The following is a 12,170-nucleotide window of genomic DNA, read 5'->3' as shown; positions in this document are numbered from 1 at the left end:
GGTTAAACAGCTCCCTTATACTGGGGTGTTAGTTCATTCACAAGCCTGGAAGCTTACAAAACTGCGTTATGTAATTGCGACATCCAGCAAATTGGTTATAGTCTCCCTAGCCATCAACTGATTGAAGAACATTTTCTCCTCTGGGAGTTTACATAGTCACAGTAGAATCCCTGAGCTGTAACAGCTCAGTCATTGACTAAATTATTTCATTAAACCCCGCTGAACTTCAGATCTTTCCAGGACTTCAGAAGTTTACTTTCTTCTGGGTCTTCATCTCCGCCCCACCCCCTTGTCTGCTTTGCTCTCTTGACAGTGCGTGCAGAATGGAATTGCCTTGTCCAGATGCTGTGTTTTCATGTCAGTGGCCCTTGTGTTGTACTTGATGCCTGAACATAGTCCAGTAGTTTTCCCTTTTATATTTTGAATCCATGTTTTAAAGGTGCAGACTTTGAATATTGTCTTTCTGAAGTTGTCTGCTTGGCTTTCAATACTGTGCCTCTAGGACTGATGTACAGTAACCAAGTTACATCCCTCCTGTTGCCTTTCTTATGTGTCATATATGATATCTTCCTGTTTAAAAGGTCTCATTGATAGGGCGTTATCTTGTATGATTCAGTTTGGCAACCAAAAGCTAAATACATTTTCTTAAACAAGACACACCCCCCCCAAAACACGTGTTCAAACAAGGCTCTTAATGTGTAGCTTCCTCTGTTACAAGTTGCTCAGTGAAATTCCTTGTTTCAAAACTAAATTCTATTTAATTTGCTTTCACTGGGATTTGTTCTACTCCTGTCTGCTTTTTCCATACTTTATTTCTTCACCTGGGCATACTGAATAACATTGTTCCCCATTCATCTGGGGTGCTGATAAGCTAAATGTGTTAAAATGGTATCCAGGCTTCAGAAAAACATAAATTATGGGGAAGTTTAAAATAAGGAGAGAACTTCTTTGACTTCTCTCAGGATTGTCATTCTTGATAGGCCATTCTACTACTCCGGTGCATTAATATTACTGTATTTTTGACTATGAGAAAGGCAAGAAAACTTCCCTCTGTTTCCTATTCCATCTGTATTTTTTTGCAGGTGCTACTGGGGATCATGTTTATACATTTTGTTATGCAGCGGAAAGTGAAGACTTCGGAGCGCAAGATGCAGCCAAGCTTGACATGTGGGTTTTTGATCATGTTAAGGTGAGCAGAGAATCTCTGTATGCTACCTGTGTATAAAAAAGCACAGCTGGATGTTAACTTTATCATAGAACTAGAAAGTAAGAAATTTTTTGAAAGACACATTGCTTGGGGTCATTATTAAAAATTGCTTGAATCAATTGCCATGACTAGTGTAATGGAAGCTTAGAGGAAGTATTTGTCATTCAATGCTAATAAAAGCCCCAACATTTATAAAGTACCCATGAAAACATTCTTGGCTTTTCTTTATCTTAAATTTGCATATAATCTGAAACCCCTCTAGGAGTACTACAGACCGTTTAAAATCTTGAATATGATTAGTTAAGGATTTTATAACAAGTATTACGGCGTGGCAGAAATGGTAAGTCTTCATTATGAGGAAGAAATAGACAATATTAATGACTTAAAATTTGTCAGGCTTGTACCCGCCATAATTACACAGTGTGGCAGGTTCTGATGCACGTAGCTGATGGCTCATTATCTACTGTGGGTCATGCTGTCTATGCTGTGACGGCTGGAGGAATTATGGCTGGTTTTGGGGTGGGAGGCAGCTTAGGCCCTGAAGCGATGTAACTTGTTCATGTGGTGCTGTGCTCAGCTGACTCAGGTCTGTGCTGGCTCATGACCGCTGTTTTCTGTGCCACTGTCACTGTGAGTATTAATAGTCCAAGGCACACAGTTTCTGATTATTCACATTATTCCATGCTACCTCGCTTGTCTTGGATTAAGAAGTGCTGATAGTGAGTATTGGTGTATAAATATCTGTATCAGTGGAGCAATTAGGTGAGCTACTTTTTGGATCTCATAACAATGTTAATGGAGTTTAGGACTTAATAAAACTTCTTCCACAAGATCTCTGCTCTCTGTGCATTAACATTAGCATAAATCAGATTAAACCAAATATAAAGCCAAATAAATCGATAAACAAAATCAGTATATATATTAGGAAGCCAGGCGTGGATCTGCTTTGAACAGTGACATAGGGTGGAAAAGTTCATTTTAGTTTGCTTATTTTCTAAGAAAGTGATTTGCAGGTGAAAAGATGTACTTTTTTTAACTGCTATGCTTTCCCTGAATGTGTGAGTTTACCAGGTTTTGTGTTGTAATGTACACGAATAATGCAAATCAAATTAGGTTGTCAATTGCACTTAAGTAGCTGTTGTCTTAAGGTTGACCTGCTGTCATTTGGAGCTGCACAGGTATATAAGGGTGGTACTATATTTCTTTTACTTCGAAACACCTAATGGCATTTCTTCTTTCAGACTATAATGGTACATCTAATATATATGTCATTACTGATGACTTTTTTTTCCTTGGAGCCAGCACCATTATTTTAAAGGCTTATTTTGCCGGTCTAAATTTCATACTGTGAATGGATAGGACTTGATTGACTGGTGTAAAAACACCTATTCCATTAATCATCTCTTCACTTACACATCAATGGTTGCTTCAGGAGCATGAAACTTGAGTCATTCTGCTATTATAACCCAAACAACTCTCAGCTATACTGGTGAGTTTATATAGAACTAACAATGTCAATTTGCTGAAATCTAAATTCTGCTTTGTCTGCATTTTTTTTCTTCCTCGGAGTTTTATCTCAAATATTTAACAATATATCATTTAACTCTATTGGGCAGGGTGGTCCCTGGATTTCTGCCTCTTAAGGAAGTAAAAGACACTAACATGTACTCCCTCTCTACTGTGAAGTCAGCAGGTCCCAAGCATCATGAAGGCCACTTGTCGCTTCCTCTGCCCCAAAAAAGATGGGGATAAAACAGAGAATAGCTAACTAATGTTTGTGCTACTAGTGCTGCCACCCTGAAGTTGCTCATTCTCTTAAAAAGCACTAACTAATGATAACTCAGTGGGTCAGGAGATAGGAAACTGACGAGTTTTTATTTGTATGGATCAGAAGCAGATTGCTTAAATCATGAGTAGATATCATGTGTGTGATATTAGGTAATTCCTGTCATGTCTGCTCGTGGTGCAAGGTGATCCTAGTTCTTTCTTGGGAACTTAGAATAAACTCAGTATAAACTAGGCTGGATGGGGTTTATATCTGCAGCTGGGTTAAAAGTCAGTGATTTTAATGTGTGGTAATAGCTTGGGAGTGGCTTGGAGATCCAGATGGGTATGGAGCTGATTGATTATGGGTTTTTTTCTGGTTTTTGGTTCTGTTTTGGTTTTGGGTTTTTTAGAAGCCTTCAGAATAGTTAAGGGGCTGAGTGTAAATTAGTGTGATGTGGCCTAATGATCCTCAGTTAAATAACCTTTACCTAGATCATACTTTGAGTCGGTGCTAAAGAAAAATTAGGGAGCAAAATACTGGGAGTCTAGGTTAAGTAACAGGAAAAATATGGTCTTTTTTAATTTTTTTAATGCATTTCTGGTTTTTTAAGTATTAGAAGACATATATATATTTATAAAGAAGAACTCTTTGTTGTTTGGGTTTCTTTTTTCTTTTTTTGTTTGGTGGGTAAAATTATTAAAGTTCTAGGAACTTAAGTAGTCTTGGAGGTGAGTCCCAGTAATGGTCTAACCACAACTTATTATGACCACAGGTTAGGATATGCTCAAGATAATCAGTTGATGCCTTCTGATTTAAATGGATATGTAGGTGCAGATGGCATGCTTTTTTTTTTTTTTTTTCTTTTTCTTTTTTTCATTTTGAACACAGTACTTCATTCTTCCTTTGGCCCCGTTCAGACTCTCCCTTCTGTGCAGGCTGGGGGCTGGAGTCCAAAACTGATGTTAAACTTTGAAGCTCTGCAGACACTGCCACAACGTGATGTTTATTTCTGCCAATGGATTTCAATACGGATAGCTCCGCTCTAACTGGCAGCACAATGGTTGAATGATTTATTTTAGATTCTTAGTGTAGGAGTCTTGTGCATGAGCATGCTCAGTTGATATAAACCTGGCATATATATGTTTATCATGCCTTTTTACATTTATTTTACATCTATAAAGTGGCATAAATATTTAAACTTTTTCATCGGCACAAATCAGCTTTAATCAACCAATTTAACTAAATTGTCCAGGGTTTATGTATGAAGGAGTTTTGTGAAAGGAGAAAGTTTATTTGGTTTCTTTCTTCCTGTACATCCATGCATCAGCAACCGTTTATCAGATCTACTAAAGGATTGTGCTTCCATGGAGGGCTTTATTTGGGGGAACAAACAGTCCCCAACAATGTATGTTAAACATCTATGGAGTCCATATTTTGTTCAGACATTGGCAAATCATTATTTTGCTAGACCTTCTAGGTAGTCTTTTTTTTTTTTTCTCCATTGCTTTCTCCCATCCAAGGAGTGAGAAGATACTGAAAGATTTCACATAGTTGTAACCAAACTTTTCTTGTAGTATTTTAGTTAGTATTACATTATAATTAACTTCACAGGTAACTATGAATGTTTTAATGGGAAACTTATTGCTGATCTTAGTAAATTGCTTATCAGTTGTAGCCAGGGAATTATTTGTTATTAGTTGCCAGAAAATCATAGAAAAGTTGCCAGAATCATAGAAAAAGAAGGTTGGAAGAAAGCTGTAGTGGTCATTGAGTCCAACTACCTGCATGAAGGAGGTCCAGTTAGAGCAGCCTGCCCAGTCAAGTTTTGAGCATCTTCAAGGGCAAAAATTCAGAAATTCAACAACTTCTTGAGCACCTGTTCTGGTATCTGGCTACAGTCATGGTTTAAAATTTTTTCAGAAGCCTATTTTACTGTAGTTTCCCACATTTCAAACTGAGTTTCCCCTTTTCGCATCACCAAGGGCCTCTGGTTCAATCTTCTCTTCACCCTGCCAGTAGCAGATGGTTGTAGACAGTAATGAGATCTCTCCTAAGCTGTCTTTTCTTGAGACTGGATAAACTGAGTTCTCTCAGCCTCTTTGTTGTTTACTCCTGTCTCTGAAACTTCTTGGAGGCGTTCAGCTTAAATATACAAAGGAGGTAATATTACTAAATAGAGCAAATAAAAGGGAAACAAAAATGGAGAGAGAAAGATATAGCTAACATATAATGGTGGCTTGGAAACAAACTAGTGTTGAGTGGCAGCAGGTCTCAAATTTTTTGAATACTGTGTACCAAAAAGAAGAGGCCTTTAGCTGGTTATGAAGAGATACAAGGATAGTGCTGGGCAGATGGTTCAGCAATCTCCAGAGCAAAGCCAAGTGGGTTTTGCCCCTGCTGTTTGATGTCCTGCTCACCACCTTTATCAGCGAAAGATAACTCCTTGTGGTGACCTTCCTATTTGTGGGTTTTTTTAGTAAACCGTTTTAAAAAATGTTCCATGGGATAAAGTTTACTATTTGCTTTGGGAAAAGATGCCACATCTTAGTTACACTTGTCTTTTATCATCTCGTTCTTAATTAGCCACAGGTTGGGCAAGCTCCTCTGGCTGCTGCTGCTCTGGGTTACGAGGTGGCTGGGGCTGGGCGAGTGGGGTGGTTTTGGGGTGTTGTGGGGACTCCTTGGGTGGGAGAGGAAAAGCTCAGGCTTTGCCTTCTTTACAACAGTTTCATTTGCTAATCAGTCCACAGTAGAAAAATATCTATCTTCTAATGTTTATCTACATTTTAGGATTTAATTTCGGGACTTTCCTGTTCGTCTGTTTTGATATGTTGTTTCTTTTTATTTAATTAAAAATAAGAAAACATAATTATACTGTATCCTGCAAATTACTGGTGTGCTCTGGAAGGCTTCTTCAGTCTGTGGTCAAATATGTGCAGGTGGACAGACCCCTGTGGGACATGGAAATCTCCATAAAAATAATTATAGTGCTATTGAATGTGATCAGACTTTTTTTCTTGTATCTTTGTTTAAAATATCTCTGGACTTTGGTTATGATTTTGTTTGGACAAGAGCTGAAGCTGTGAGTGTGCAAACATTAGTCCATTTGGCTTGTGCATATTCAAGGGGAATAAAAGGTGGGATTGTGTACTGCCATGGTTTCCTGACACAGTTTAGTGTGATACACTTGCTGCCAGTTTAGTCTTCCTCTGGGTACAGTGACTTTTGTTTACACAAGGTTTGAGCTTTAGTTTTTAAGAGCTCCATTGCTGTCACAGGTATCTGGTGGACTGCTCTGCCCTTTGGTGGCAGAAATGGTTCGCTGGCTCTACCAGCATTTTCCCTGGACTCCTGTGTGAAATTCAAAGACATTTTCCTTTATATTAGTGTACTGAAGGCTTCTCTGGATGCTCTTTGAACTAAAGCCCTACCCAACTTTGTTCCCTTGAGCAGTGCTGTTACTAAGGAGATCATGTTGGAATAGCTGTCTGCCTGCATTTTGCATTGCTCTAATGTGGCTGGTCTAACACAGAGTAGCCATGTCAAGACTTATTCAATCTGAGGGGAAAATCCTCCCCTGGCATCTGCCTCAGGGATGCTTAAGTAGGACATGTGCAAGGCAGATGTATGGTCTGTAGTTCATGTATTTGTAAAGCGTATCTTGACTTGTTCTGGTTTAATTTCGTTTCTGCAAACAAGTTGTAGTTGCAGCTCAGTCCTGCAGAACCTGCTTCCAAAGCAAGGTTGAGACCTTTGCTTCTGGCTTGAATTTGATAAATCAATGGAAATGTAAAGTGCTAGTGGTGCTTAGGAGTGCTTCATCGTTGCGATTATACAGGAGGCAAAGAAGGGGTGATATGCATTTATCTGGTATTTCTGTCTAAAGAAACTCAAAAATCCAAAGAAAAACAAAACAACCCCCCCAAACCCCAACAAAAATAGCCTACAACTTCAAGAGTGTTGCCTTAGATAAGTTGAAACTTTGAACTGACTATACTGATGGTAGTTATCCTCCTAAGTAGTAAATCAGGAAGTAATTAATCTTTCTCTTTTGTTAACTGATAACTACTGGTATTTTGACATGAAAACAGCTGCATTTCAGTTTTAATAGGCTGCCCATTGTCTTTTTCCATTGTGTACAGTTTAATATCTTAATGGCTTATTCCATACAGAGCTTCTTTAATTCTTCCAGAAGTAATCAAACATTGTTCTCTGCACTGAATGAAGAGAAAGTGGTTCTATTCCTGCATTTGCTAGGCATAGACACAAATGGACATGCTCATCGGCCAAACTCGAGGTAATTGAGAGATTAAGCATATCTTTCTCATGACTTTTAAATGCATACATTAACTTCTTTATCAATGCTATTTATCGAGCCTGAAACAAGACTTGCAGTCTTGAGGGTTTCTACAATAGGTCATATATGTCACCATGATTACCTATGTTCTGAATTTTGTGGGATTTTCTGTTTTTCAGGTCTCGCCTGTAGAAGTGACAGATTTTTGCTCTGGTTATACTCCTGTACTCAAGTCTGATTTCTGGCAGATTGTCTTAGTTATAGTCAACATATAATCTAGAGGATATGTAAGAAATTAGAGTTTTAAATGTAAAATGAAAACAGTTCTTGGATTCCTTGTAGCTGAAATGGTATGGTTGAATATAAATTCAGTAAGCTCAGGAATAGTGGCTGCAAGTTCCAGAATTATGTTTTAGCTTTCCTTGAACAAAGAGAAGAGTTTAGATTAATAGTACTCATCACCAATTCATCTTGAAGTGTGTTATTTGAAAACTTTTTTTCATTTCTTTGTATGCTTTAATGTAGGATGTCTTTCTCTTGATCCTTGCATACTTTTTAAAATCTTTCCTTTGATTTCCCACATCATTCCAAAGTTCATACTTGCCTTATGTGTCATTCATTTTGTTATGATTTTTTGAAGATAGACTTCTTAAACTGACTTTAGCACCAGCAATAAATAGAAAATTAGTTGGCTGAAAGTTTATCATGGTCACTTTTTCTAAAAAAAATACAGATTTTTGGTTTAGCCTCTGTTCAACAATGCTCTGAGAATCATCTCAAAACAGTCTGTGCATGGTGAGATCTTTCTTTGCTATCTAGTTACTGGCTTAATTTTTGAATTAAATTTAAATTTTTGAAACTTACAATTTAAGGCATTTAAGTTTTTCCAGAGTTCATTAGTTTTGATACTCTCCTTAACTTGCCTGATAGCTGTATATGATTACAGTCTTCAGCCAAGGACAGGTCAGATTTGAAATAAAAATAAACATCCATTTGAGACTGTAGTTTCAGGAACCTTCGAAGTGTGCTGTGGCAATTTAGTATCTCACAGAAGACTTAGAGGAGGAGATATTTTACATCTAGGATTCATTTTGTTATCTTAAGGTTCTCTAGAGGATAAAGCTGTCTATAACCAAAGGACTGGGCATTCTATGACTATTGATAACTTGCTTTATACCGAGTGAGAGAGCCACTTTGAATCTGACAACATTTTTTTTCATATTCTCCTAGGGAATACAAGGAGAATATTAAAAAAGTTGATGAGGGTATAAAAGAAATTGCTTCAGTGATTGACAGTTTTTATGGAAATGATGGGAAAACTGCATTTATTTTAACTTCTGATCATGGAATGACAGATTGGGGTGAGTATTTTTAAATCTTGAGTCAGCTGAGTTTATAGGTGAGTATCTGGAGTGTAATTAAAGCTCTGTCCCATTGGAAGCTTCGGAGCCCCTGCTTTGATTTGATATCTTAAGTGTTGCTTGTATGTAAAACCCACGCAAATTAGGAAATGGTTAATTGGCTGCAGGGACCCTCATCAGCCCTGTGACAGCTAAGTTGCATAGCTGGACAGAAAAAAGAAAATTGAGTAAAGCTTAACTCCCTTAGTGGCTGCTAGTAGCGATAAAAAGACCTGAATACTACCTCTGTCAGAGCCTTCCTGCAGAAAACCAGCTCAAGGAAGAGGAGATTGTGTTATTTGGCTGCCAACAGCAGAGTTTGTCTTGTTCCAGCCCATGTGGGAGATACAGTTTTCATTTTGGTGCTCTGGAGCACCTGGGAAAGGTGGCAAATCTGTTCAGGAGCTGGTGAAAAACTTTGGAGGGGGAATCTTTTTGCTTATTTTAGCCTTTTATGCCCAGCAGAAAGGATAGGACTGCTGTGTGCTCTTTCTAGAGGACACTGGTGCTGGAAACTAGGCAGAGCAGCTGAGAGTGCAGGAAAGGAGAGCGAGTCAGGTGGCCAGCAAGGCTGGTACCCACAGAATGCATTTGCAAAGGGCATGAGCACAGTGGCCAAATGACTTGGGACAATTTTGGTGTAACTAGATTCAGGGCAGATGAGTTTACAGCAGTGAACTAATTTAGACCATCTTTTTTCCTTCTTTTTTCAAGAATTTTAAGAACACTCCTGTCCTTTTGTGCAGCCAATGAAAGTGTTAAGTCCCTCTTCCAATGCTGTGCATGTGTTTGTAACTCCTAACTGATACTTTTGAACTAAGGATGCTTCAGGCATGGGCTTGGCAAAATTCAGCTTCTTATTCTGTGTGTGAAATCCTAAACTTTTTAAATGCTAGGGATGCAAACTTTGTCTGTCATCAGAGATGACAAAAATATTCATGTATTTATTCAAAATGAGCCTAATTACCATCTGCTCATTTGCAAAATAGTCTGGTGTTTGGTTTTTTTTTGTTTACTGTTTTTGTTTACTGTTGAGCTGACTGCCATTTGCAATAAAATTTTAATTCTGGCAATTTTTTTTTTCTGTTTCAAGTAATCATTTCATAATTTTTTTATAAGTGAGGAGTGCTTATAGGTACATATTTTTTATATATATGATAGACACCTCTGGAGCTCTGACCACCTACCCAAAGCAGGATTAAATTTGGGATGAAACACAGTTGCTTGGGCTTTATCCAGCAGGGCCTTTGAAACCTCAAAGGGTGGAGCTTTACACAGCCCCTTTGGGCAGCCTGCTCTGCTGCTTGCCTGCCCTCACAGAGAGGAAAAGGTTTTCTTTATCTGCAATCTGAACCTCCTTTGTTTCAATTTACGAACGGCAGTGAGGCCCTGGCTCCGTCCTCTTTCAAATTCCCTTGCAGAGGGGTACAGGCACGATGCTCTGTTACGCACTCCTCAAAGCCCTTTCTTCTCCAGGCTGAACAAGTCCCAGTCCCTCAGCCTCTCCTCACAAGACAAGTGCTCCTTTGACCAATTTCCATCCCCCTCAAGTTCATTCCAGATGGTTCATATCTTTCCTGTACTGGAGGGGCCCAAAACTGGATCCAGTGTCTAGAAGTTGTCTTGCAGGTACTAAGTAGAGGAGGATAATCCCTTTGCTGGACAGTGCTCCTGTTGACACATCCCAGGGTGCTGTTGATCTTCCTTGTTTCCAGCGTGAGCTGTCGGGGTGTTCTCATGTACTGGATCCTTTGAAGGGGGAGTAAACGGTGATAGGAGTAACTCCTCAGGCTTCGAGAACCACTGGTCTGTCATAGTTTTCTGTTGGCTTTTTGTCTCAAAGAAAAAGCTTGATCTTCTGCCAGAAGTGTTAATAACTTTAAAGTTGGCTTTAGTGAGTCCAGGAGCAAACCCAGAGATAATGCTCAGGCCTGTAGCCAGCAGTCTGAAGGCTAGTGCAGTAGCTTTTATTTGACCTTGTAGTATCAGCAACTGCTGCAGTCTTTCAGCAATTATTTGCAGAATGGGATGTGCACCAGTTTTAAAACACATAAGAAATGAAAACGGCTGGGAGAACCTACTGGGGAAGAGAACATGTTCTGAACTTGACATAATCAAAGAAACTGTGCCAACAACCGCAAAGACCAATAAACCCACTTGCTTTCTCAGTCTGACTCCATGATTTTGCTTTAAGCTGATCTCGGGTGGAACTGCTGACCACCAACATAAGTGGTCCCACACCCACCCTCATCTTGGCCACTTGTTCCTGCTACTATCCTGGCACAAGTCCTGCTGTGTGGTAGGTGGGACCAGAGAACAGGAAATTAAGCAGCATCCTTTCCCTCCTTTCCCCTGAAAAGGTGTGTTTGGAGGGTGCTGAGAGGTGGAACAGGAGAACTGACCTAGCTGAATACCAAATTACACACACACACACACACCCCCCTTATAGTTCAGATCAGGCTGAATACCAGGGTGAGGGTGGATACAGCTGCCTCTGTCAGCTTTATCTGCCTTTAGGTATTCATGGAGGCAGAGTCTCGGTGAAATGCTGATGGTACTGGTGGCTCTGCTAAAATGAGAGCTCATGAAAAATTGCTCTTTCCTCCTGCATGCAGTAGAAAGAAGTAGCTGACGCCTGGAAGATGGAGGAAGCACTGTCTCAGTCTGCTCTGTTCCCAAGCTCTGCAAAGAAAAGCAGTTGTTGCTGCTTTTGAGCCCAGAGAGTGCCTTTCAAGGGATTTCTGAACACCGGGTATCTTATTCCCAGACCTGTATGTTTTTAAGCTTAGGGCTGTTTAAAGAAAGCAAAGCTGGCTTTTCAGGTCTGCCATAGTGATTGTTGGACAGCCTCAGTGCTATTCCTAATTTTATACCCAATTCCAGTTTGTGGTTTGTTTGGGTTTGTTTAAGAAAAAAATGTCCTTAAAACAACGTGTTATTCTCTGTCCTGCATATTTATTATAATATATACACACACAGAGGGAAGAGTGTGTGTCTATGCAAATACAAGGAAAATGTATAATCAGTGCAGTAACTGACGTAGAGTTTGTATAACAATGTCATTCCCTTTGAGACGGGGTTATCTCACTGCTGTGGTACCTCACCCACGGAGTTCAGTGGCTAGCGTTTCTTTGAAGCTTGTGTGGTTTTTGCTTAAATGCAGCTCCTCTTGAGACATTATATTTTTAAAGCTTCCTCCTTTTGGCTGCTGATAGGTTAATTTGGAGGGAATTAATTTCCCTGGGGAAGGAAGTAATGGTTTATCAATTTTTAAGGGGTGTGTTACCAGGCTTTAAAACCTTAAAAATAAAATTGTATCACTGGGGAAAGAATGACAGTTGCAATGCATATTGTCTCCTGGTTTTGAAAAGGAAGTCTAATCCTTATTTGGGGTTCAGAGATCAGTTCCGTGTATTTTGGGCACATGACTAATTTTACCCCAAACATCCCTTGTTTCCATGGGATGCTCTGGTTAAGCATGTGTGTGTGTTTTGAGCA

At 39.3% G+C, this 12,170-nt stretch overlaps 1 protein-coding gene across 7 annotated transcripts in view; it reads left to right on the top strand.

The window, feature by feature from the left end:
• PIGN (phosphatidylinositol glycan anchor biosynthesis class N) overlaps positions 1-12,170 on the top strand; it is a 106,961-nt gene that overhangs the window by 25,100 nt on the left and 69,691 nt on the right. For 6 of the 7 annotated variants that reach the window (XR_008820710.1, XM_056331326.1, XM_056331328.1 and 3 more), the window contains 3 exons: positions 1,083-1,189; positions 7,148-7,272; positions 8,503-8,633. Coding sequence is in view for 6 of the 7 variants with exons in the window: in XM_056331326.1 (XP_056187301.1) it covers positions 1,083-1,189; positions 7,148-7,272; positions 8,503-8,633 (363 nt within the window). In the remaining variant the exon portion in view is untranslated. The remainder of the gene's footprint in view (positions 1-1,082; positions 1,190-7,147; positions 7,273-8,502; positions 8,634-12,170) is intronic. The other variant, XM_056331331.1, reaches the window with a different exon arrangement.

This window comes from Falco biarmicus, chromosome 3, assembly GCF_023638135.1.
Source record: "Falco biarmicus isolate bFalBia1 chromosome 3, bFalBia1.pri, whole genome shotgun sequence".
In the NCBI taxonomy this organism is placed as follows: Eukaryota; Metazoa; Chordata; class Aves; order Falconiformes; family Falconidae; genus Falco; species Falco biarmicus.
Note: the sequence above shows the minus strand (reverse complement) of the source record. Positions and strands in the feature narration are given on the sequence as shown.